We start from the raw sequence: 27005 nt of genomic DNA, 5'->3' as shown, positions 1-27005 counted from the left end.
ACCAGATCAACATTTTTACTTCCTGTCAGATTTGCTCTATTTTAAAATGCTTTGGTTTTTGAGTTATAAGCCAAAAACTGCATTTTACCTACATGTTCTATTTTTAGCCATGGCAGCCATCTTGGTTGGTTGGCCGAGTTACCAGACACATTTTAAAAACAACATACCTCAAAGATGATTGTGGCCAAGTTTTAATTAATTTGGCCCAGTAGTTTCAGAGAAGATTTTTCTAAAAGATTACTAAGATTTACGAAAAATGGTTAAAAATTGACTATAAAGGGCAATAACTCCTAAAGTGGTCAACTGACCATTTTGGTCATGTTGACTTATTTGTAGATCTTGTTTTGCTTAACATTATTGCTGTTTACAGTTTATCTCTATCTATAATAATATTCAAGATAATAACCAAAAACAGCAAAATTTTCTTAAAATTACCAATTCAGGGGCAGCAACCTAACAACATAATGTCAGATTCATCTGAAAATTTCAGGGCAGATAGATCTTTACCTGATGAACATTTTTACTCTAATAGATTTGCTCTCAATGTTTTGGTTTTTGAGTTATAAGCCAAAAACTGCATTTTACCCCAATGTTCTATTTTAACCATGGCGGCCATCTTTGGTTTCCCGGGTCACCGGACACAATTTTTAAACTAGATACCCCAATGATGATTGCGGCCCAATGATGATTGTGGCCAAGTTTGGTTAAATTTGGCCCAGTAGTTTCAGAGGAGAAGATTTTTGTAAAAGCTAACGCAAAACGCAGGACGACGACGACGGACGACAGACGACCGACGCCAAGTGATGAGAAAAGCTCACTTGGCCCTTTGAGCCAGGTGAGCTAAAAATATATGCATTATTTTTTTTAATTTGAGGTTTCTTTTGACTTTAACAACTTTTTAGTTTTGACTATTCAAAAAAAAAAAAAATCAAAAGTTTTTATATACACATCTTGTTCTTAGATAAAAAAAAAAAATACAAATGATTATATCTTTATTTGTACAAATAGGTTTGTACTTTATATCAATTGTAGTACAATATTTTACTAATGGGTGTGTACTTATCAATCAGTCACTATATTCGATATAAATGTCATATATAACTCACCTCACTACCCATTCCTAGGGTGATCATCATAACAAAAAATAATATAGCCCACAGAGGAGATATAGGTAATCTAGTCACTACATCTGGGTATACAACAAAGGCTAAACCAGCACCTGAATAGAATAAATTCAGAGTTATTTCCCTTATAAAGGTGCATCGATTATTAAGTCAGAATTAATAAAATCCTTAACTTAGCACAGCCCAATATGACCGCAGAGGTCTGAACAGTTGGGGAAAATTTGGACACAATATTCAAGCTTGATACTGTCTTTATTTGGATTGTGAGTAAATTTTTTACACAAAATAAATGTGGCCAAAATCTTACAATTCTATAATTAAAGATTTCTCTGCGAAACTTTTCAAAAATTTGAAATTTGAAAAAACTTTGAAAAATATTTATGAACTCTTTGAAAAAATTGGAAAAAATCCCCTCCCCCCCTCTTTGAAGCAAGTACATCTAAGCTCAATCCCAGCCTTTCCTTAGTAGTATAGAACCTTGTAGTACAATTCTAGAGAGATCCATACTCTTACACATAAGTTCTTGTCTGGAAACTAGAAAAATGCTTGTTTTTGAACGATTTATGCCCCCTATTCCTGCATGTTTAGGGCAAATAACCCCAAACTCAATCTCAGCATTCCCTTTCTGATATGGAACCTTGAGGTACAATGTCGGAGAGATCCATACACTTACACACAAGAAATTGTCTGGAAACTACAAAAATGCTTGTGTTTTTACCTTTTTTGGCCCTTAATTCCTAAACTATTTGCACCATAACCCCAAAAATGAATCCTATACTTCTACTTGTGGTATTAAACATTGTGGTACAATTTCAGAGCAATCGAAATATTTCTACACAAGCTATTATCCTGAAACTAGAAAAATGCTTGTTTTGGGCCCCTAATTCCACTTTGACTTGGACCATCATTGCCAAAATCAATCCCAACCCTTCTTTTGTAATATTGAACCTTCTTAAAAAATTTCATTGAGATACATTCATTTAAACTAAAGTTATTGTCTGGAAACCAAATGAAGACACCGACAACATCATAGCATTATATAAACCCCCAAAAAAACTTGAGGTCTAATAAAAACCTTGCTCAATTCCATAATTTAACATATTTGTAAAAAGCTATCCAATATTTACCTTCATCTACGACTTTATCTATTGGCATGTCTAATTCTTTGGCCAGGTATCCAATGATACAGAATATCACAAAGCCAGCAAATAAACTTGTACAAATATTGCCAAACGACACTATTAACGAATCTCTGGAAAATAAAATAAGAAGATATGAAATCAATCTATGACTTCAACCAAATTGCAACCATGAATATGTTACTCGGTAGTTGAAATTAATTTTAACTATTCCAGAGAAAAAAGTATGGGTGGTTAAATACGATAGGATATCTTGTCAGTAATTTTAAAAAAAATATAGAGTAAAATATAAAAAAGAAGATGTGGTATGATTGCCAATGAGACAACTATCCACAAAAGACCAAAATGACACAAACATAAACGATTATAGGTCACCGTACGGCATTCAACAATGAGCAAAGCCCATACCGCATAAAAGGCTGTATGTATAATAGACATTTTTTACTCAATATAATTCACCATCATTTTGTTTTTTAACTACATTTTTCAATATAGGCATTCATTAACCTTTATTTATGAATCTGAAAAAAAATAATAACTGTGAGTCCCATTTCAATAAAACTTCTTTTGACTTAGTCTCATGATAGAAACAGTTGATACTTACTTTAAACAATTATTGTGAAATTTATTATAACTTGAAAGTGTGATTAATCCACCCCAGGCTGGACTCAGAGCAAAGAAAATCTGAGCTGCTGCATCCGACCATACCTGTCAAATTGAGATGGTATTATTGACTTTATGTGATATTATTGTAAATTAAATTCTAATGTTAAGCAATATTATTTTTTACAATTAAAACTTTTAAACTACCAAAGAATATAATCTGCCAGACTTATTGATCAACCAATAACTGAATCACTTCCTTTTGTACAGTTATTGAAATTAAATTGAGTAATTGCTATTATTCTTTAAATTAACTATTTAGTGATTTTATATATTCCCAAAAAATATAGATACAAGTAGATGAAGAAAAACAATTGATAGATTTTGATTGTAAATAGAGATTCTTCTAATTGACACTGTTCTTAAATATAATTATAAAGATAAGATTTAATGACTATGTACCAACATACCTTAGCTTCAGTTAACTTCTCAAATCTCGGTGTGATGTAATATAGGACGCCATCCATAGCACCAGGGAGGGTAACCCCACGGAAAAACAAGATACACAATACCAAGTAAGGAAATAAGGCTGTGAAATATACCACCTGAAGAAAAAAAAAAATTCATTGCACAATACTGACAAAGAAATGTTTTGTTTTACACAGATGTAGGTATTCAAGAGTATTTACTACAGGTTCTAGTACAAGAGATCAGTTCGAATAAGGTTTATTGGTCTATAAAGGGTATAAAGGGTCATGTTTTTGTATATACAGGATTCAGATAAAACATGTTTTAGTATATACAGGGTACAGTTCAACAGATTTACTGTTTATTTAATGGCGTCCATTTCTATCCAGGAGGAAAACATACATTGTGAAATTGTCCTTCTATGCTTATTTTTTTTACTATAGTACTCTTCAATTCAAATCTTGTCTGACAATTTTTACATTTGAGTACAAGAGCTTGTACAATACACAGACGAGTTGATAATCACAAATTTATCTATTTTTGCTTCAGTTTTATCTAATATTGTGTATGACAAACCTTTCCAGTGGACTTGACACCTTTTCCTAAAGCTAAGAAAGTAAGTGTCCAGGCAGCAGCCAAACATAAGATAACTTTCCAACGTACATTACCAATTACTTCAATACCAGGTGACAAACCCAAAATTTCAACCCTGAAAAAATATAACAATGTTTAGTAATGACACATGTAATATACAAGATTTCATTGTCTATGACTTTTTTCTTACAAGAATAGACCTAAAATTCTTTTGTAATAAAAGAACAGCTATCCAACCTCTTGTCAAAATCTATAAGGGAATGTAAGGGTGAAACGCAAGGAAATTATTTTCTTATATATTCCAGGAACTATTTACATATATATCATATTCAATGGGTGATAACCATTTTTCTTATCATATAATTGATTGTCAAAGCTATCACTTTACCACATAGAATCAATGATATTACTGTTACTTTAATTATTCATCCCTTATTCTATTGTTTTGTATTTACATTGAATCATAGAACAAATCTCATCTTTCAGTGTACTGTGGATTCATTAATATTCGTTGGATACCAATTTTCGTGGATTTTGTGGGTACAGGTTAACCATGAATTTAAGTCTTCATCGATTGTAAATTTTCCCTTGCCTTGTATGCAGACTTTTGCATAACCATGAAATTAAATAGCCATGAAAGGGTAAGTTTTCCTCAATCCACGAAAATTGGTATCCACAAAAATAAATAAATCCACAGTATGTCCACTTGTGTTAATGTCTTTATTGAGTTGAACCATTGTAATTAATATTTCATATATAGTGTGTCATTCTATGTTGTGATGTAACACTATTGTGTCAGATAAGGTGAAGGTTTGGTACAATAAAAACATCAAACCCGCTGAAATTGTTTGCACCTGTGCTAAGTCAGAAATCTGATGTTCAGTAGTTAGTTGATGTGGTTTTTAAGTGTTTCTTGTTTTTATATAGATTTGACAGTTGGTTTTCCTGTTTAAATGATTTTACACTAGTATCTTTTTCAGGTCCTTTATAGCTTGCTGTTCAGTGTGAGCCAAAGCTCTATGTTGAAGGCCCTTCTTTGACCTATAATGGTTTACTTTTATAACTTGTGACTTGGATTGAGAGTTGTCTCATTGGCACTTATACCACATTTTCTTCTATCTAATTAGTCAACAATAAAAAAACAATGTTTCAATGGAAAAATTCAACCCACTTATTGATTGAACATTGATGAAGGCCTTTGAAGCTATGCACCAACCAAAAGGCTTAGTTCTTTTTGAGTGTATTAAATAAACTGGTGACACAGATGTATGTCTCGCCTTAATATGTAATTTTGGTGGTATAGTACAAATGCTGGAATTAAGAGAGCCACAGACTTTTGATAGGAATAAAATTGAGAATGGAAATGGGGAATGTGTCAAAGAGACAACAACCCGACCAAATAAAAAACAACAGCAGAAGATCACCAACAGGTCTTCAATGTAGCGAGAAATTCCCGCACCCAGAGGCCTCCTTCAGCTTGCTTCTAAACAAATATATACTAGTCCAGTGATAATGAACGCCATACTAATTTCCAAATTGTACACAAGAAACTAAAATTAAAATAATACAAGACTAACAAAGGCCAGAGGCTCCTGACTTGGGACAGGCGCAAAAATGCAGCGGGGTTAAACATGTTTGTGAGATCTCAACCCTCCCCCCATACCTCTAACCAATGTAGAAAAGTAAACGCATAACAATACGCACATTAAAAATCAGTTCAAGAGAAGTCCGAGTCTGATGTCAGAAGATGTAACCAAAGAAAATAAACAAAATGACAATAATACATAAATAACAACAGACTACTAGCAGTTAACTGACATGCCAGCTCCAGACTTCAATTAAACTAACTGAAAGATTATGATTTCATAAAACTGATTGGAGTAGAGTGCACCTGCTCCTTGTGGGACTCTAAATCACAACCTTAGTGCTGACTGGCTAGTGATGCAGTAATTTGACTACTTAGACCAATGAGGACCTAAACAAGAAAGAAATAAGTCGAGGGCATGAATATCACGCCTAAGAACAGCTTTTTCAAAATTTAAGAGGCAAGACAATGAAAATATTATTGAAAAAACTGTATTCCTCTATAGACAGTTTTCTTAATAACAAAAAGCTGCAAAGAAGAACTTAATAGCACAAACTTTAAGTTGAACATCAAGACTGCAAGACAAATTGTAGGACCTACTTAATTTTTAGTAGCCAAGAACAAGGTTTTCAGGAGCACTGCTTATGATTTTTTAAGTCAAGACTTTTACTCATGACATTGACAAATCTCAGCTGAATCTGTATTACAACTCTTGTAAATCCCCATCATCACGAAATTTTTACCTATCACAATCATTACATATCATATAATTCATAGCAACATTTCACAAGCTTACAATTGATTTGTAAACATACTCAAAATAATCTTGAGCAGGAGCATGTCTTTCTGCATGGGTTGTATTTAAAAGGTGATGAATATTTCCTTCAATAGCCGAGGTAGCGTTATAACAAGTCTGATTGAAGTAAATACTTCCATTTACAGCTGAACAAGCATCTGCAGCACTGTATGAGTAACAATCTGAAAATACAAACAATAATTGTGTTAAAATGGCACTTCAGCAAAACTATAAAGATAACAGTCTAAAAATACAAATATCAAGCATTCCAAGAGTATTGCATGTCAATATATAGTCCCCTAATGTTTAAATCTTCATTGTACTGGAACAAATGCTAACTTGATCTATAACTTGTCATGGTGTGAACTATATAACAAATATCAAGCAAATATCTTCAAGTATGACGAAAAGTATGGTAAACTAACTATTTGAGTGAATTTTTAAGTCCAAGGGCTATAACTCTGCATAAGATGGTTCAAAATAACAGATCTGATATGCATTGTGTTCAATTGTCTATCAAGGTTTGAATTGACAGCAGTCATCATCCAATCAAAGATGTATTAGAATAACTTTCAAGTTTGCTTAAAATGAAGATCTTTTTACATGGTTAATACCAAGGATTGAGGGTACTTACACTGTGTAGCCCAGTCTGGATGGCAATCTTCCCATGGCAAAACAGCAGTAAAGGATATAAAAAGATAGAGTATACACCACCCTATGATTACTGTGTAATACAAAGCAACCATTCCTGATATAGCTATCATACCATAGCCCAGTCCTGAAAAACAAAGTCACACCATACGTTATTACTGTCTTGTGCAAGTTGGGATCCCGCTAACATGTTTAACCCCGCCACATTATTTATGTATGTGCCTGTCCCAAGTCAGGAGCCTGTAAATTCAGTGGTTGTCGTTTGTTTATGTGTTACATATTTGTTTTTCGTTTATTTTTTTACATAAATAAGGCCGTTAGTTTTCTCGTTTGAATTGTTTTACATTGTCATATCGGGCCTTTTATAGCTGACTATCCATTATGGGCATTGTTGAAGGCTGTGCGGTGACCAATAGTTGTTAATGTCTGTGTCATTTTGGTCTTAAGTGGATATTTGTCTCATTGGCAATCATCCCACATCTTCTTTTTTTATAAGTACCTGATAATTAAAATTTATATGGAATTTCAAAGCAAGTTTAAGCCTCTATGAAACTCATTCAAAAAAAGATGTGTAAAGAGGTGTGTAATAAAAGGTTCAGTCATTTCCATCATAGTCAGTAAAAAAATTATCATTATATGAAAATAAGATGTGGTACAATTGCCAATGAGACAACTATCCACCTAATTTACTTAGTTGTTTGAGGTATTTTTGTTTACTGAAAAGTTTCTTCCATGTTAGTGATCTGAAAACTTTGCTTGTCATCAACATTTGAATTATAAGGGTAATTATCAACCATTTAACAACAGTATTTTAAGTGACTTACCAGTAAACAAAGGACAAAATCTGTCAAAGATGGCGGCAGGTCCCAAGGCAGCAAACTGTCCAAAAGCCAACTCCAGGAACATCAACGGTATACCCAGTAAAAACAACATCAGAATGAAAGGAAATACAAAGGCACCTGAAATTATACAAATTATTTTGTTATTCTATAATACTGAAAATGCAAATGAGTATTTAAAATCATATCAACTCGTTCAGCTGAAGATATGAATGCACTCAAACTTTGCAATTTTCCAAGTTGAAAAGGGGCTTAACTCTAGAATGCAAGGAGAATTACTGCCTAAATTAGAACTTTTTAGAAAGTTTTGGTTCTTAGCATTATGAGTTTCATAACATTTGCATGATGCAAACTGAACTGAGAAAGGAATCAAACAATATGCAATTTTACAAGTTATAAAGGGGTGTAACTCTAGAATGATAAGCAATTCACTGCTCAAATTTGAAATCTGTGTGTTGTAGTTTATAGCATTGTTTATGAATTTCATAAAAATTGCTCAAGGCAAACATTATTTAGCGAGTGATAATGAAAATGACAAAAGGACAAAAAGACTGTCAAGGTTAACACATAGTGCTCCAGTTGCCTATAGCTAAAGGGTTGAATGCAATTTTCATTAGAATTTCTCTTAGTCTGATATAGCTTAAGAATGGTGTTCATTCATGATATTATGTTGTCAGTGATCCACAAGAAAAGAGAGCAAATTTTCTAAGACTCAAAAAAGTTTAAAGAAAAGAGAGAGGCCAACAAAATGACTGCCTCATACTTGTTCTATCTTTCTCAGCCTTGACACAATGTAGACTGAGAGTGATAATTACCACAACAAAATAAACCTCTTCATAAAGTACATTTCAATTTGACTATATCTTACTTTTTTAGATATGCCGGTATATATATTGTGCCTATTGACTCATACTGTCAAGAGAAATTAATTTTGCATCTGTGCATGTACCTTGTGTTGCTAGAAAACAATTATCTTTGTTCTAGGACAATAAATGTTCTGGCTAGACAGAAAAAAAACAGGGAGAATGTCCTTTCCCCTAGCGCATTGTTTTACAGTGAGAATATCAACTTATAAGGCAATATGTGACAATTATTATTTTTTCTGCCTTAAAAAACAGCAAAGGGGATTTAGAACAATTACACACACACCCCTTTATTCTTATGTAGATCTGAGAGATAAGACAGTTACAGGAAGAAACACATAACATATGACTCTAATAAATATCCCTCTGATAAACACATTATATATTTGCCACTGGACATTATCCAAAACAACTATCAATTGTTTATAATATGTTCAGCAAAGACCAACAAATGACATTAGAAATATTTAAATAAAAAGCTCTTTAAAATTTTAATTCACATTTCCTTCCTTAACTTCTTGGAGTAAAATGAGTGCATAGCGTTTAAAATTACATAATAATATCATTTTGTACAATTTTTATTGGGTATCAAGTGACTGCATGTTATGAAATAAATTGCATATGTATTCTTTAAACAAAAGCCCTGCAATGTTTTTGTTGGAATACAATCCCTTGCTCCTTATGGTTTTGAATGCATTGACATAAAACTTCCATTGCACATTTTTTTGGCACCCTGAAGGTTGGTTATATTATGTAATATAAGAATCTGATAACAATCACTAGACTGCACTTCTGTCTCTTATCTCATAATTAGGCAAAGTCAAGGTAATTATTTAATTATAACCTATCAGGAATAATAGCAGAGTATGAATGTACTTATCATATAAATACAAACTTTCCGTCACAATATATTGTAGTCATCTGTACCCAGAAATTATGAGGCCCCAAAAATGGTGAGTGTGTAGATGTATAAAGGAAGATGTCTACAAAACCTGGTTAGTTTCTAATCAACCTGTTCAAAATAACCACTTATCAACTTTCCTTGAACAACCATTCATCAACTTTAACATTTTTTTAGCAATCAACAAATATTCAACAGTTACCAAGTAACTAACAGTCAGTACCACACAACCATTTATTAAGTAATTTCAAACAACCAACATTCAACTAATAACAAACAACCTTGATTAATTAATATCAAACAACCAATAAGAAGCGACCAATATTCAACCAATATCAACTAATACCAAACAAAAATATAGTTCTACTATTTTCTATTTTCAAAGATGTTTTGGGATCCCTGGATTGGGGTCTACAGAACCTGAATAAGTTTATAATTTCTTTACTAAATGTTATTCAGAAACATGAGTAACAAGCCCTGATAATACACTTGCGCCAGATGTTTCTGAAAGTCTCATGTTTGTATCCAATGAAATAACAATCATATGAAATAACATCAAATGCAACATTATTTTTTAATGTGGCCTTAGTACTAATAAGATATTTACATGATGGTACAGAACTGAGTCAATTAAGAAGCAAAGACACTTTCTGTTTTGTATTGGCTGGAATGCATTAGAACATGGAAGTATTATATTGTTTATGAAACAGTCAATATAATACTTCCATGATTAGAATAACAAGTACTACAATGTTAATGAAATAAATTGGGTTGACAAACATGCCAGGCACAATAAATTAACTAAATATGTATATAATTTTTGTAGATTCAATTTTGACAAATTTTTCATATCAACTTTACAAGTTTACTCCTGTTGTAACAACTTAATTTTTCAAAACTTCAAGGAACAAAATGTACTTGTAAATAGACCATCAAATTTATAATGTAACTGTTGTGACAATATCAATACTTTTACAACAAAAACATCAAAAATAATACAATAAAGACTTTTATGTAACTGAATGATGTGCATTAAACATTTATATTTTGTCTGCAAAATAATCCTATTAGATTTTGGTTTAAATGTCCTATGTGCTGAGTTTATATTGTAATTCTATGTATATTTATTTGGATTTAATGTTAAAAGAAATTTAATTTTATAGTATAAATCTTTTATGTGGTGAGCGAGTCTTTCTTGTGTTTCTAAAAATGAATATACCGGTATATGTGATATAATTGCCAATGATTCCACCAGAGACAGTGACCTAGATATAACAACTACCGTGGATTCATTTATTTTTCGTGGGTACCAATGCAATTTCCATGGATTGAGAAAAACTTGCATTTTGTTGATTTTTTTATGTTTTGCAAAGTCTGAATATATTCCTTTAGAAACTTTGTTATTTGTTTTCTGTTTCTCTTATAATCATTATCCTTGCTTTTCAAAAATTTGTGCTCTTTGAATGTGACATCATCCTGAATGCGAACACCTTTTTTTTATGCCTAAGAAAGAAACAAAGAAAATTTGATGCCAAATTAAATTTAAACCAATTGTTTGTTGAGAACAATCATTTCCCTAAAGAGAACAATTTTTTCACAATCGGTCGGGAAATATAAATAGAGAAAAAATTCTAGAAGAATGTGTCCATGTCACACAGATGCCCTTGCTTTTAAATATGCAAGTCAATGAAGGGCCATAACTAAACAAGAGTGCACACGCTGAAATGTCTCGCCTTCTTTACTAATCATTGATATTATGTTGATAGTCCTAAGTATAAAGCTTTATTACAACTGTCACATAAACTTAACATTAACCAAGATCACTAAAAAAAAGACCAATGAACCATGAGAATGAGGTCAAGGTCAGATGGACAATGCCAGGCAAACATATATAGCTAACAATGCTTCCATACAACAATTATAGTTGACCTATTACTTATAGTTTAAGGAAAATAGACCAAATCACAAAAACTTAACACTGATCAATGAACCGTGAAAATGAGATCAAGGTCAAATAAAACCTGCGCCACTGACATATAGATCATAAAATATTTCTATAAACCAAATATAGTTGACCTATGGCTTATAGTATTAGATTAAGAGACCAAAACTCAAAAACTTAACTTTGACCACTGAACCATGTAAATGAAGTCAAGGTCAGATGACATCTGCCCGCTAAACATGCACACCTTACAATCATTCCATACAACAAATATAGTAGACCTATTGAATAAAGTATGAGAAAAACAGACCAAAACACAAAAACTTAACTATAACCACTGAACCATGAAAATGAGGTCAAGGTCAGATGACACCTGCCAGTTGGACATGTACACCTTACAGTCCTTCCATACACCGAATATACTAGCCCTATTGCTTATAGTATCTGAGATATGGACTTGACCACCAAAACTTAACCTTGTTCACTGATCCATGAAATGAGGTCAAGGTCAAGTGAAAACTGTCTGACGGGTATGAGGACCTTGCAAGGTACGCACATACCAAATACAATTATCCTATTACTTATAATAAGAGAGAATTCAACATTACAAAAAATCTGAACTTTTTTTCAAGTGGTCACTGAACCATGAAAGGACATTGGACATGTGACTGACAGAAACTTCGTAACATGAGGCATCTATATACAAAGCTTTTAAGAAGTTAGCTATATGGTCCATGATTCGTATTGTTTATTTCTAAAGTTGTGAAAGGTTAACTTTGCCACCAAAATCTGAAAATCAATAAGTAGCAAAACTATTTGTTCCACATTCACCAATGAAATATTTGTTGTCGGATTATACAATATTTATTTGTCATAAAAGTTTTTAAAAAACATGCACAGAGGACTTATTTTAGTATGTGTGCATGCATCAGTTCAATAATTTCCTGAACATTTTAATAGCTATAAATTCTTTTCATATGACTTCAAACATAGTCTGAACTTTACAAGGATACCAGTTAATTCCAGTACAGTCGAGACAACACAATCTGTTACATACATTGAGGACCAGAGGTTACTGGATTATTCCAGCTCAGTGTGCACTACAATGTAATTCAACAAAGAGGCATACAAATACATTTTATTTTACACCTGATGTAATTAACACTATTGGAATTTTTATTCTTATTTCCTAAGGAATTTCCATTATCCAAAAAAAGAAAACCAAAGGACGATAACTGAACAATTTTAATTACATATAATATGTTAATACCAAAGCATTCTAGCCCAAAATCAAAGTTAAACTTTTTTTTTCAAGTAAATTTTATTTTTAATTCAGTGCAGGCCTTATATATTGGCATTCTGCCTCATATTAGTTAAAAAACCTATCATAAATCACAAACTGAACAGAAGGTGTCAAAACCAAAAGCATGCATGGTATTCATTTAATTTATATTGAAAAAACATGACAAGAGTTAAAAATTCAAGTGTAAATTCTTTAGCCATGATTTGTTTAAATATAATCTGATTTTGTGGATCAGTGACTTATTAGTTTTAACAGTAAAGTTTTGTATTAAAGCCAAGGTCTCAGTAAATTAACAATACCATTTATGATATATTGCCATATTAACAACTACATCGTAAAATGATGATATAAATAGCTTTCAACCATGTAAACATCAATAATTATTCATTATGGTATTTAGTGTCAGAAACAATAGTCATTTGTCATTAATTACAACTCTATTTAATTCTGTAAAAGGAAAAAACAATAACTGCCTCCTTCAAACTCAAATCAAAAATCAAAACAAAACATAAACTATGATTCTACAAGAATAGAATAAAGACTTGAGTACTATTGCACTATTGGATATTTTTTATTGGTGAAGTAAGACGGAGTGCCCAGAGCAACAACTAGCCTTAGGAGGGTTAACATAGTGAAAAAAGTTTGAGTTGAATGGACCTACCACTTAAAAGTATTGTTCGATATGTTCATAAAAGTAGGCTTGAAAAGTCCAGCAAATTTGACCAAGATACTTCTGAAGAACCTGAAACCAATCTTTAATAATGCAGAGGCACATCATGCAAATATGTCTTTGTGATTTGAAACCATATAAAATTGTAAAAAAAACACCATAAAAGACCTCACTGGGTTTCTCATTTTTACAAGACATATATATATAGAGTTGAAAGCTTCAGTCTTTACATGACAAGTTAATAGTAGTATCTTAGTCTTCATGCTAAATCACAGACCCCTAGGCAAAGCAAGTTTAATCGATTTTGAACCTCTATACAGGCCAACATCAAGGTTTTTTTTATAAAATTGAGCTTTGTGTCTGTGGATTCAAAATTTTTTGCTATTTCAAATATGAATAAGTTTTTTTCTCATTAATTCTGGAAGTTTGATCTAGGAAAGAACCAAAACCATACAACCATTTAAGTGAACCAGTGCAGAAATCATAAATCAATCTATTTTTATCTTTGGTTCTATATACTGCATACATTTGTGATGTGTCTTTTATATCATTTATAAACAGTTGGCTTATTGAACATTTTACAAGAAATATCCATGCCAAATAATTAATGATTAAATCTTAATTTAAATGGACATTAATTTTTCAATTTCACTTTTGAAAAGTGTAAAGATTAATCAGAAACAAACCCAAAATAAAATTTAACAGGTTACGTCTATTGAATTGAAATCTACCTAAAGTAGACCAAACAATTTCTCAATTAAGCGGGCAGAAAAAAGCCCGCCAAAGTAAAACATTAAAGGTAAAGCCTATATATTGGTATCTAAGTACACTCCTTTCTTCAAAAGAATGTTTTACCTTATGCGTTATATCAAAGGAATTGAGTTTTATGAATGAAAATATAGTAAACAAAAGTTACTATTGATTTTGGAGATAAAACATCGTAAAAAGTTTAAATCCATTGATATTATTTGTGGTTTAAATCAACATTAACATGTCTATTTACTACGTTTCACAGAAAATTATGTTTATAAACATTGCAGGAGGTAAACAAGTATCCTGTCCCAGAATAACCAATATAAAAGTAAGGATTTTTTAGGGGTCTTCTTTTTTGACAGACATTTTAACAGAAGTTTAAAATAGCAAGAATGCAAGGAGGCCATGACAACAAGAGGATTATCCCTTTCTCTCATTTTTTTTCCTTGTTTGTTTGTTTGTGTGGGGTGTTATTTTCTTTCTTTCTTCTATTATTGGTTCGTTGTTGGTTCTTTTGTTGGGGGGGGGGGTGTCAATCCAAGAGTTAGCTACATGAAACATAACAGGTCTCTGTTTAATTTATTATTATTCCTGGCGGAAGATTAGAAATTGACTTTTTTATGACTTTCAACTTGAAACAAAATCTGGTATGTTGCTATAAGGATCAATTCTAATATGTTTTTATATTTAAATTTTTCAAATGTTTCAAAAGAACGAGACATTTCTAACATGTAAAATGTGTACACACAGATGTTTTTACATGTACATCATGTATTGTCTACATAACCCCATACATCATCACCTGTTACATTAGTAACATATTTTATCAATGTTTACCATCGTGTTAATTTCCCAGATCATTGTACAGGTTGTACTACAATGTACTGCCAAATAGAATTTTATAAAAAAAAGTGTCATGACCAAGAAAATCCTTGTATTTATTCTTTTTAATGAAACATGAAAAGAAACATATCCCCTTTGCTCAAATGAATGACAACTATTTATCTGCAAGTCTCTAGAATATTTCACGACTAAAATCTGTTCTTTGTTAATCATGTACTGCTGATTACTTTTTTGTGAATATTTTCTCTCATCAAAGGGCAATAACTCCTATACATTGTCATCCGTCTATTTTGGCCAAAGTGACTAATTTGTAGATCTTGTCTTGCTGTTCATTGTAAATATTTTGTAATTTTAAAGCTTCACTCTATCTAACACAGTCATGAAAGTACTCAATGCCACAAATGACAGCAAAAATTGGTAAAAGTTTTTTTTAGGGGCAATAACTATTCTTGTAGAATCATAGTTTATGTTTTGTTTTGATTTTTGATTTGATTTCAATAAGAAATGATCTGGAAGTTGATGTAAATGAACTGCAGGTCTCAACAATTTTTACATAATTGCATTGTCAACTTTTTTCTCATCTAACGGTTTTCAAGATAATAGACAAAAATTGTATTTAAACCATATGTTCTAATTTTAGCCATGAAGGGTGGCAGGCAGTATAATTTGACCATTTTTTTTATTATAACCAGATAACCATTAATGGTGATTATGGCTAATTGGCCTGGTAGTTTCGGAAGGGAAGACTTTCATAAGTTAACAGTTGATGATGGATGCAAAGTAAAGAAAAAATTGTACTTGACACATTTGGTCATGCGGCTTAAGGTGGTACCTAACACTACAGGGAGATAACTCTGTAAAATCAGATTTAATTACGATGTGTTGTTAGGGGAGTATTAATCTTCTCAATGATCAAAATTAGTGTTTGTCAAACTGTTATATAACCAGTGTAATTTTCTCATAAAATGGTTGGTTCAAATTTTTTGAAGTTTTTATATTTTTTGTCAAAGGGTCGAAGTAAATATTTTGTAAAAATGTTATGAAAATTAAACGAGCAAAATAAATTTTAGTCAAGGTGTTGGGTACCACCTTAAATTATGGTGTGATTGCCAGTTTTACAACTAACCAGAAGTGTCTAAATGACATGGAAGTAATCAACTATAGGTCCCCTTTGTTTTCCTCTTGCAATGTTTGTAAACATTATTTGCCCATAAAACGTAGTAACTTTATTCATTCATTATAAACAATAAAACCTTGAGTGGTAATACTATACACTATGTATACAGATTGAGTTTGTACCTGGTACTGATTTACCGATTCATGACGTCAATGCTTCATTTAATGTCTTCATATTAATTTTATTTTGGGCATATACCTATACAATTGCGACGTCAGTATGTTAAGGTCACCCTTCAAACTATAAATATGATGTAATTCTAGGGGTTATCTTGGAAAGAACGCAAATAATTATGTAAGCTCAAGATTGTTTTCATTGGTAAAATCTGTACAACTTCAATGTATTAATTTTTTCTTTATATAACAACCACAAAAATATCTGTCTTTGAATGAACATAATCAAATTTTTCCATTATAACCACATCACTATAGCCTACAATTGGTGTATTACATGTGACGCTTTAGTCCTCTAGAAAACCCAATAAAATTAACAAAATATACAAAATGCATGAAAACTTAAGTGTTATTGTTAATATTTCAATTTTATTTTTTAAATTAATAATTCATATACTGATGAATTAAAAGACATATATATCAAACATGAGTTCTTATGACTGAAAACCTCATTCATCTTAAATCTAATGTTTTCATTAATACATGTACGCAAACATTAAAAGACAAATAAATGGTGAAAATACCATCAATCAAAGGTGTGGTCAGATTTAACTTTGTAAACAGTACAAAGTGAATCTATAAGATTTGATGTAAATAACATTGAATTCTGCGGTATGATTGTAAGTGGCATTTGTTGTCTCTCTATAGTATCTGTCAACAGGAAATATTATACCAATGTTTGTGGGTTACAGACACTTGACATTATTTTAAATGTTGAAAGTAAAACACTGGATATATTATCATAATCATACTTTACTTTGTTTACACAAGCTTAGTCTGATTTAGATATTTCACTAAATAAAAATTTTGACTTTTGGAACACCCCCTTTTTTTGGACGATAAATGCATTTGAATGGGGACATGTAATTGGACCCCCCCCCCCCCCTTTTTGTCCTGGGTTAGGACCCCCCCCTTTTAAAATGGCTGGATCCGCCCCTGTTTATGGAGTACATCAGAACTATCTTTAACTTTTGCCCCATGGGTTCCCTTACTTTAAGGTGGTACCTAACACTACAGGGAGATAACTATGTAAAGTCAGCTAAACCTTTTATTAATTATGTTGTGTTGTAAAAAGAATATAAAGCTTCTCAAAGATCATAATTGGTTTTTGTCAAACTGCTATATAACCAGTGTAATATTTCTGACAAAACGGTTGTCAGATTCAAAATTTTTGAAACTTTTATATTTTTTTTAAAGGGTCAAAGTAAATACTTTGACAAAATTTATGAAAATTAAATGAGCCAAATTAATTTAAGTGAAAGTGTTGGGTACCACCTTAATCAAATATTAAAAGAACAATTAATTACAGAATATTTTTCCCAACAGACATATTGTATATTGTCATTAAGAGTACAATGACAATGTTTATTTCTTTTTAAATTAACACAATGTGGGTTGGAACTGGCCCAATTATCACCTGACTTATAGAACAACACCTGGTTATTTATCTAAGTTACTGTGTCACATAATTAACCTGACATATTTTGTCAGATGTCCAAGATGGTTGGACATCAAATTAACACATACATAAATATAAAGTATATGTGTCATGTAAACATTGCATCATTCTAAAAATAATACTATATATAAACTTTATTTATTATAAACTAAATTTAATGTGTGTATTGTTACGCGTTTACTTTTCTAAATTGGCTAGAGGTATAGGGGGAGGGTTGAGATCTCATAAACATGTTTAACCTGCCGCATTTTTGCCTCTGTCCCAAGTCAGGAGCCTCTGGCCTTTGTTAGTCTCGTATGATTTTTAATTTTAGTTTCTTGTGTATAATTCAGAGTTTAGTCTGACGTCCATTATCACTGTACTAGTATACATATTTTCAAAGGGGCCAGCTGAAGGATGCCTAAGGGTGCAGGAGTTTCTCACTACATTGAAGACCCATTGGTGACTTTTGACTGTTGTCTGCTCAATAGTTGGGTTGTTGTTGCTTTGACACATTCCCCATTTCCTTTCTCATTTCTGTTTAATATTTGTGGATGATTCCAGAATACAGGCTCTCAGTAAATTTACATAGTCCATTGTCATTGGGCATATTGGGGAGCAATATAGTTGTATCTTCAGTTCATTGCCATTTGGGAGCCTCAGTGGCAATGTTGTCCAACACAGAGGTTTTAAGCTCGAAACCCCCATTTTGCTAGAATTGTCAGTTTTCCAGAAGAAGGTTGGTTGTTCTCTGGGAACCACTGGTTTTCCTCAACAAATCAAATCTGACCATCATGAAATAGTACAGATGTGCTAAAAGTGGCATTAAATACCAATCAAGCAATCAATCATTCCTTTCCATTGTAAACTTTCCATTGTAAAATATAAAAGCTCCAATGTCATAATTCTGTATTTACAAAAAAATTGTTGCAAATTAGAAATGTGGTGTAATGTAGTCTATCCTTGTGAAAATACAGGTTTTATGACATGGGCTGGTACTTTTTTTAATTTTTAGGAATACTTTTCTATCGATTTTATTAATACTATAATTATTACAATTCCTCAATCCTTATAACTATGAATGTGTAGGATAAAATAGTAAAACTACCAAGAACAAATCATTGTTAAAATTGTTATATTTAATGTTCATTTTCTTACTATTCTGATAAATATTTAATGAAGCTTAAGACTACACCATAGCAGCTGCACCATATATTACTATTATTCAATTTAGATTTGGTTAAGAATGAACAAAATGACATTTAAATTTTCCCATACTATTCTAATGCAATTATAAGCATCAAACAACATTTAAAAAGAATTAAAACTCAGTAATAACACTTCAAACAAATTTCAGACTAAATTTAATGCCATATTTGTTCTTCGTTATGTAAATATGACCCATGGTCTTACTGAACTGAATAACTCCTGACCACATCAGAAAACAAACAAAAAAAATGTCCTTACAAGGTGACCACTATATTGAATTCACACAAAAGAGAATTAATCCATTATTCTAAGTCATATAAATAGTCTTTTGTTCAATTTAAATCTAACTTCGCTAACAACCATACTTAAACATTGAAATAGGGGTGTTAAGCTGTAGTTTCACTTTTTTTAAACAGAATTCATACAACTACTGCTTAATTATAATGACAGGCAAATATTTAAAAAAAATTCAAATTCAAAAGAGCAAGTGTTCAATTATTTACCAAATACAATCTCCCCAAGATATAAAACTTGTCAATCAGACCTTTTACAAGTACCACATTGACTGATACACAGTAAATTTTATCTTTTTGTTTTTACCACTCTTACTGATAACAGTCTATTTTGATCTCATATGCGTACCATATGCTGATAAACAGTCTCTTTGACTGTTTGTACCACTCTTACTGAAAAAACAGTCTATTTTGATCTCATATGCGTACTATATGCTGATATACAGTCTCTTTGACTGTTTGTACCACTCTGAATGATAAAACAGTCTATTTTGATCTCATATGTGTACCATATACTGATGATATACAGTCTCTTTGACTGTTTGTACCACTCTGAATGATAAAACAGTCTATTTTGATCTCACATGCATACCATATACTGATGATATACAGTCTCTTTGACTGTTTGTACCACTCTGAATGATAAAACAATCTATTTTGATCTCACATGCGTACTATATGCTGATATAGTCTCTTTGACTGTTTGTACCACTCTGAATGATAAAACAGTCTATTTTGATCTCATATGTGTACCATATGCTGATATAGTCTCTTTGACTGTTTGTACCACTCTGAATGATAAAACAGTCTATTTTGATCTCACATGCATACCATATACTGATGATATACAGTCTCTTTGACTGTTTGTACCACTCTGAATGATAAAACAGTCTATTTTGATCTCATATGTGTACCATATGCTGATATACAGTCTCTTTGACTGTTTGTACCACTCTGAATGAAAAAACAGTCAATTTTGACCTTTTATGTGTACTAAAGTCCTTTTGATCGTTTCTTTGTACCACTTCTTCTAATAAACAATCAATTTGACATCATATGTGTACCAGTATATTTGACTTTAAATATATTACATTAATGCCGCCTTTGCTACGGCAAGATCATAAAATTATTTCAAAATCAATAGCTCCTGATCTAGCACTTGAATTTCAGTCAGAGATTCTTACCTCCACCATTACTGTATGCTAAGTATGGAAACCTCCAAACATTTCCCAGTCCAACCGAGTATCCCAGGAGGTACATCAAGAAATCCAACCGTCCGGACCAATTGTCTCTCTCATCTTCCTCCCCGACAAGGTCATCATCAAGAGGGGTCAGGACAGCAGTACTGGATACCTCCTGCACCAACGATTCATTAGGATTCTGAAAATAAAAGTTTTTAGCAATTTTAATTAAAATGAATTACTTAAAACTGTCTTTTGACATTGGTACAAGAAATTAACTAATCTGTTTCTTGAAACAAAAAATATAGATCTTTGTGTAAATGAATTATATGCAATATTGACAAAAGAATTAAAACTATTTACCTTAATTTTACCAACTGTCATTTTCATGCATAAACCAACCAGTAGCCAAAGTTAGGAGAAAAGTAACTTAATTTTATTTTTATATTTTGTAATTTATATCTGTCTAGACCAAACATGACAAAATAGATAAAAAGTGAGGAATGTTGGACAAATTGAAAAATAACAAAAGTCAGCATAACTGTTGTCTTTTAAAAAAAAGACCTGAAATTGAATATAAGTCAATTGATATAACTGGATCCCTACTCCTTACAAAGTATGTGTCTAGTAACAGCAGGGGGTCATACATTTACCGGACATTCAACTACAATAGCCTGTCCATTTGTCAAGGTCTATGTCCAGGTTATTGATTCCTAAATCGTTCATTGGGGATTTACATTTTTCTTATTAAATATGAATTCCTGAACAATTGAACACAACAGCAGGTATGCCAGTACTTTCTGCTTCTTTTTATTTTTAAATCTAAAGAAGACAAGATGAGATGAAAACACCAATTGAGAAACGCTGAAAGGCCAGTTCTAGAAATCACAAAATAGGTAAAAAGTAGGAGATCTAACCTTTATGCTTAAGTTTGTAAGTGTTGTCGACTAGCGGAACAATAAAATTTTACTCTGAGGGAGTTGAGACCTTACTTAAATATGTGAAGTGTTTACATGTCATTATAAACCTAAAGTAACTCAAAAGATGTAATTACTATATCATCATCCTGTGGTCCACTGTAGTCATTGTTTTTATAATAGGCCACTCCCCATTTGTGCTTGTTCTTTTCTGAATCGGACTCATGGTGGTATTTTTCTGTTCCTCTCTGCAAAAACAAAATCGAAATCAATAAATTATGAGATATATAATTTCAATGAAATGGAGAATGGAAATGGGGAATGTGTCAAAGAGACAACAACCCAACCAAAGAGCAAACAGCAGCCGAAGGCCACCAATGGGTCTTCCGTGCAGCAAGAAACTCCTGCACCCAGAGGCATGCTGTCTTATACTCCTAAGAAATCAGTTCTTAAAAATTTGAGAACCATGTTTGTACTGTTCATCTGTCAAAACTCCAAATAATCAATCAAATGTAATGCTTTTTACACAAAAGTTAGTCTGTTTGGCAGAAAACATGACCTAGAAACTTTTACCCCACAAAACAATCAGGGATGATTTTAAATGCTCCAGAAGGGTAAACAGAACCTGCACTCATGCTCTCAACATAAATGTTTGCCACACACTAGTTCAGCAACCTAAAAACGCTATAAAGACAATAGGCTTTTTAGAATGGACAAACTCAACAACCTAACTAACATATACATGTACTCGAAAAACTGGTTGTCATAGGATTGGATCAAATATCAGCAGAGTATTGCCATTTTCATTTTGATAATATTGAATGTTGATGTACTCAATAGTATGGTGGAAGTACATAAAATGTATCATGGATCATATCTAATATATCTAAACCAACTGAATATAAAAATAAGAAAACAGAAATTTAAAGAGAGAACATACATTGAATCTGCTGTTCATTGTTTCCCTCTACTCTTAGAATACTCTCGAGAGAGTCTGTACAAAATTAACTTATCATTAATGATGTTCCCTTAAACGATCCCTAGAGAAAAAGACAAAAGAGTATCCTGTGCCAAATAAAAACTTTCCCAAAGGATCCGTTTAAAAACATTTGATATCAATAAAATAAAAATATCTAAATATGGTCGAACGCCCTGAAAATAGCTCCATTTATATGCCATTTTGTTCACCTTTGAATGATAAAACGTGATGGGATATTTACATCAATGCCAAAGGTCTAGACACAATAAACCATCACTCAATGTACATATTCTCACAGCTAGCTACTGAAACAAATAAGAATGCAGTGTAAACAATGGATTTATTCCTCAAGTAACATCTGAAATTAATCATTGCACACCAACTGGAAACAGATCAATATTTTCTGTACAACACATTTCATTTTTCATATAAATATCTAACAAATCTTTATAGCATAAATTTAATGAATAAGAAACAAGAGAACTTTTACTCAATATGTACATGATTGGAAATCTCAAATATCTATATTATCACCATTAGCTCAAAAATAATCTGAATGTGTAAGCCATCCAAACTTCATTCATATCTTCTCTTTAGGGAAATTTGAGGAATATATGCAATAAAAATATAATTATGACATTATATATAGAGACATGAAAAGGTAAATACAACATATTAAAATCTACATGCCAATTATATCATATCTTTCTCAATCTAATGTCCCATTATTATTCTCACTAATTTATATTTGATTAGAAGACCATTAAATTTAAATTTAATTTATACATACTACATGTACAATATCCTTTACCATGATTCTGAAAAATTCTGTGACTTTGAATATGATACTTTGCCATTATATATTCATGTAATATTCCAATACAAAGTCATTTGATCATGAGGACAAATGTTCTAATTTCTGACATTGAAGGTATAAAATTAGGATTTTTTGAAGGAAATTAGATATACATTGTAAATATACATATCTAGAATTCTCCAGTATATTGTATTAAGTGAGTAGAGAAGAGGGATTAACGATTCTACTAATCTTTAAGGTATTTTCTACAAAAAAAATATATAAAGTTTAATACAGACTACTTTGAGGATTATGGCTTCAATGAAGCCTCACAGGGATAAAGATTAGTGATCAAATCTGTCATTTAGACCAGAGTAGGCATAGACTGTTCTAATGGAAATGTAAGTTATGGTCGTGTATTCAACCTGTCTGACAGCAAAAATGTGCATTCAGAGAGCAAATCATATTCTATTACTTATTTCTAATATAAGTTGGGCCTGACATGCAAGTCAATACCTGTTTAAGCTAGTAGTGATTCAAAGCTTATTTCTAAAATAAAATGGAATTTTTATATAAGAGCATACATGTATGCCACTGGGCGGACCAAGAACTTTTCCTAAGGGGGGCCCACTCCAGTCATGCTTCAATGATTCCCTATATAATCAACAAAATTTTCCCAAAGAAAGTGGGGCCAGGGCCCCCCCTGGATCTGCCTATGAATGCTACAACATCTTACACACTACAGAATTTCTAGTCTAAACAAGATGAACTCAGAGGTCAAATAAAGTTCACTACAACTACAACACTTTTTACATTTCAATTCAAACAAAACATTGATTTATGTGAATTTAAAAGGTTGAAAAGGTTAGAATTTCTTTGGATTCATTGATTACTTTCTGCAGGAGTCGGTAACATGTCTAACCATATTTACTATAAACTAGACCTCCACATAAAACGTCAGGTTTTTCTCATTATGAACTTGTCCAAATATCTGACATATAACATTACATTTATTGTCTTTTTTATGACATTTTTCTGTATGTACACTACGTGGGAGTTTTCTTTCACTTGATAAATGTTTATGAAATAAATAGGGAATGGGACAGACATCCATTTAGTTCTATTTGTGTTCTTAAGTTTCTATCTTGTTGTCTGCTTATACCCAATTTCCAAACCCAAATCCTTTACTGAAACAGAAGTGTAACTTTCAAATCTTTTGCTGAATTTAAAGTGCTCTCTGTTGTCTTTTCTATTACTATTTCTCTGCAGCGGGCGGTACATGTATATAGTGATGGGGGGAGGGAATCTGCAACTGATCAAGAACATTAAGATAGAATTTTGTGGAACTTTTACTAACATCCTGTCTTTTTCATGTTTTTGTACATCAGTATTAATCTATTCATCAAAATGATTTCTTTGTTAATTTTGGGATGACATGAACTTTGTCGTATCTGCTTTCTTTAGCATACATTTGTATAAACTGAATCTCCTCCTAAACCCCTAATCGAAAAATTTATCATAATTGTCTCACTCTCAGAATCTTAATAAGAAATGCCAAAGTGCAAATCCTCCTTAGTTTCTGGTCCAAATAATTTTCACTCCTGTTTTCTTACTATAGCATAGACCTTGCATATGCTTCGATCCCAGTACCTATACTTATACACATGTAGGTGTCAATAGATAAATAAACATTGCTTGTCTTATTAATCCCTTGAACATTTTAATAGGATTTTGAATTTCTTATATTTTGACATCAAACCTACAGAATTCAAATATTTTCTTTGGCTAACACCTACATATTGAAGAAAAAAAACCACTTCTATTTAGTATTTAGTCAATATGTATTCAAGTAGAAATAACTTCCTCTGACCTTGAACTTTCCATACAATGTTACACACAGCAACCAGAACATCTAAAAGTTATTTCCCCTTACCTCACCCTTGCTTTCTTGAGAACTACCTTGAATGTCCTCCATTAGAGGAGTTCCAGCGGCAATGTCAGGTATACTACGATTAGTGTTTTCGTTTTTGTAAAATCTATCAATTTTTACATGTCCCTCACTTCTTGAACGATTCTGTTTAAAATCTGCCATTAATTAAAGTTTACAATAAAGTTTATTCCACTTATTTCATGCATTTGATTAAGTCCATATTACATGTAAACTTTTCAATCTAAATTGTAAAGCCTGGAATCTGTTCAACTAACAAATGATGTAAACAAAGAATGATGCAATGGTAAAATTATTCCACCTTAGCTGAAACTCGTCCAAAAATTATATCAAAAAGGTTCCCATTCTGGCATTCAATAAAAGATTAATAAGTATTGATTTCTTATTGACCCTTGACTAAAATTGCAGAGGGGCTTTTTAAAGGGGTCATCAGTCCTAATAATACCATCTTAAATACATATCAACCGAACGCCAAAATTTAATTTATATAGTGTACATGTATATATTATAAAATAAGACATTATTGTATGCATATATATGTCAAGACTTCATACATATATTTCTATTATGACATTTTTCTAAAAATGAAGTGATGATTATCAAGCTTGAATAGAATTAGGACTAAAAAAAATCTAGATTTGACTGTGAATAGGACTTATGTCCAGTTTAACACAAAGGCTAATCTTTGGACATTTAACTGTATATTTCATACAAAGATTTACTTTATAATCAGATTGAATTTTTCAAGTTTTTCAATAGAATAACCTCAAACCAAAATCAAATAATTGTTTCTTACTATCATGGCTATCTACTCTGAAAGACAGCTAAGTACATGTACATGTAAACAGCATATTATTATTCTTCAATCTCTTGCTTGTTTTACAAAAACATACAGACTTTAACAGCACCTAACTAGTTTTTATTTCCAGTAAAACAGTATCAGCAAAGTACAAAATGAGGTCAGATACATGTATGTGATCAGTACTAGGCATACATTTTATTTATTTTGGCCTAACAATGACTTAAAGAATAATCACTACCCTATGTATGGGCCACTACTAACACACACAGAAATAAACAAACATGACCCAAAGTTTACCCCCAAGAATTATAATTCTGTACATTATTATGTTATATTCAGTATATAGCAGACATCTGTTACAAATCACAATTGATTATTCAAATTTTCCAATAAAAAATAAAAAATTTAGATTTTCTGCCAGTTTTTCATATATTTACAAATGTAGGTCTAAACACTGAAGCCACTGATATTAAAGTACACAAAGGATAGCAATTGAAACAAAGCTACAGTTGAGTGATCTAGGTACATACTTCTGAGACAAATATCATGTATCAGTTATTTTTTTAACATGATATTCTCTTAAATTATCTGTGAATAAGTACATGCATTATGCACCAGACAGGAATTGACAATTTTTTTTTTTTTTTTTTTTTTTGTTCTGATTTTTTCTAGTAAATTCTAATTTTACATGATCGTTACATTTGTTAGATTAATTAGAGCCCAAAGGTTGATTGTTAAATAGATATATGGTCCTGTGGTCTTTTCCTGTCCAGTAGTGTAGCCAATGTCTTACGGGATATATCTGAATATAGATTGATCATTCCCATATGAGGATGCATGTTACATGTACTAGGCCAGGCCACCAATCTTGAGTTTAAAGTTTATTTAATTTGTTCTCATCCTGTGATTATTGTTTTCATTTTTGTAAAATCTATCAATTTTTACTTACAAGTCCCTGTCTTCTTGACAATTCTGCTAAAAATCTGCCATTAATCAAAGTTTACAATAAAGTTTATTT

General features: G+C 31.6%; 1 protein-coding gene across 3 annotated transcripts in view; it reads right to left on the bottom strand.

The window, feature by feature from the left end:
* LOC134682920 (sodium- and chloride-dependent glycine transporter 1-like) overlaps positions 1–27005 on the bottom strand; it is a 45866-nt gene that overhangs the window by 15596 nt on the left and 3265 nt on the right. For 2 of the 3 annotated variants that reach the window (XM_063541840.1, XM_063541841.1), the window contains exons 2-11: positions 21600–21710; positions 20549–20744; positions 7785–7919; positions 6944–7087; positions 6329–6491; positions 3911–4043; positions 3337–3471; positions 2868–2971; positions 2252–2376; positions 1107–1219 (exon numbers count right to left, since the gene is read on the bottom strand). In XM_063541840.1, the coding sequence (XP_063397910.1) occupies positions 1107–1219; positions 2252–2376; positions 2868–2971; positions 3337–3471; positions 3911–4043; positions 6329–6491; positions 6944–7087; positions 7785–7919; positions 20549–20744; positions 21600–21710 (1359 nt within the window). Of the gene's footprint in view, positions 1–1106; positions 1220–2251; positions 2377–2867; positions 2972–3336; positions 3472–3910; positions 4044–6328; positions 6492–6943; positions 7088–7784; positions 7920–20548; positions 20745–21599; positions 21711–25170; positions 25405–27005 lie in introns of those variants that run through there. The other variant, XM_063541839.1, reaches the window with a different exon arrangement.

The sequence above is a fragment of the Mytilus trossulus genome, chromosome 9 (genome assembly GCF_036588685.1).
Source record: "Mytilus trossulus isolate FHL-02 chromosome 9, PNRI_Mtr1.1.1.hap1, whole genome shotgun sequence".
Taxonomy (NCBI): domain Eukaryota; kingdom Metazoa; phylum Mollusca; class Bivalvia; order Mytilida; family Mytilidae; genus Mytilus; species Mytilus trossulus.
This window is presented reverse-complemented; position numbering and strand designations above follow the sequence as displayed.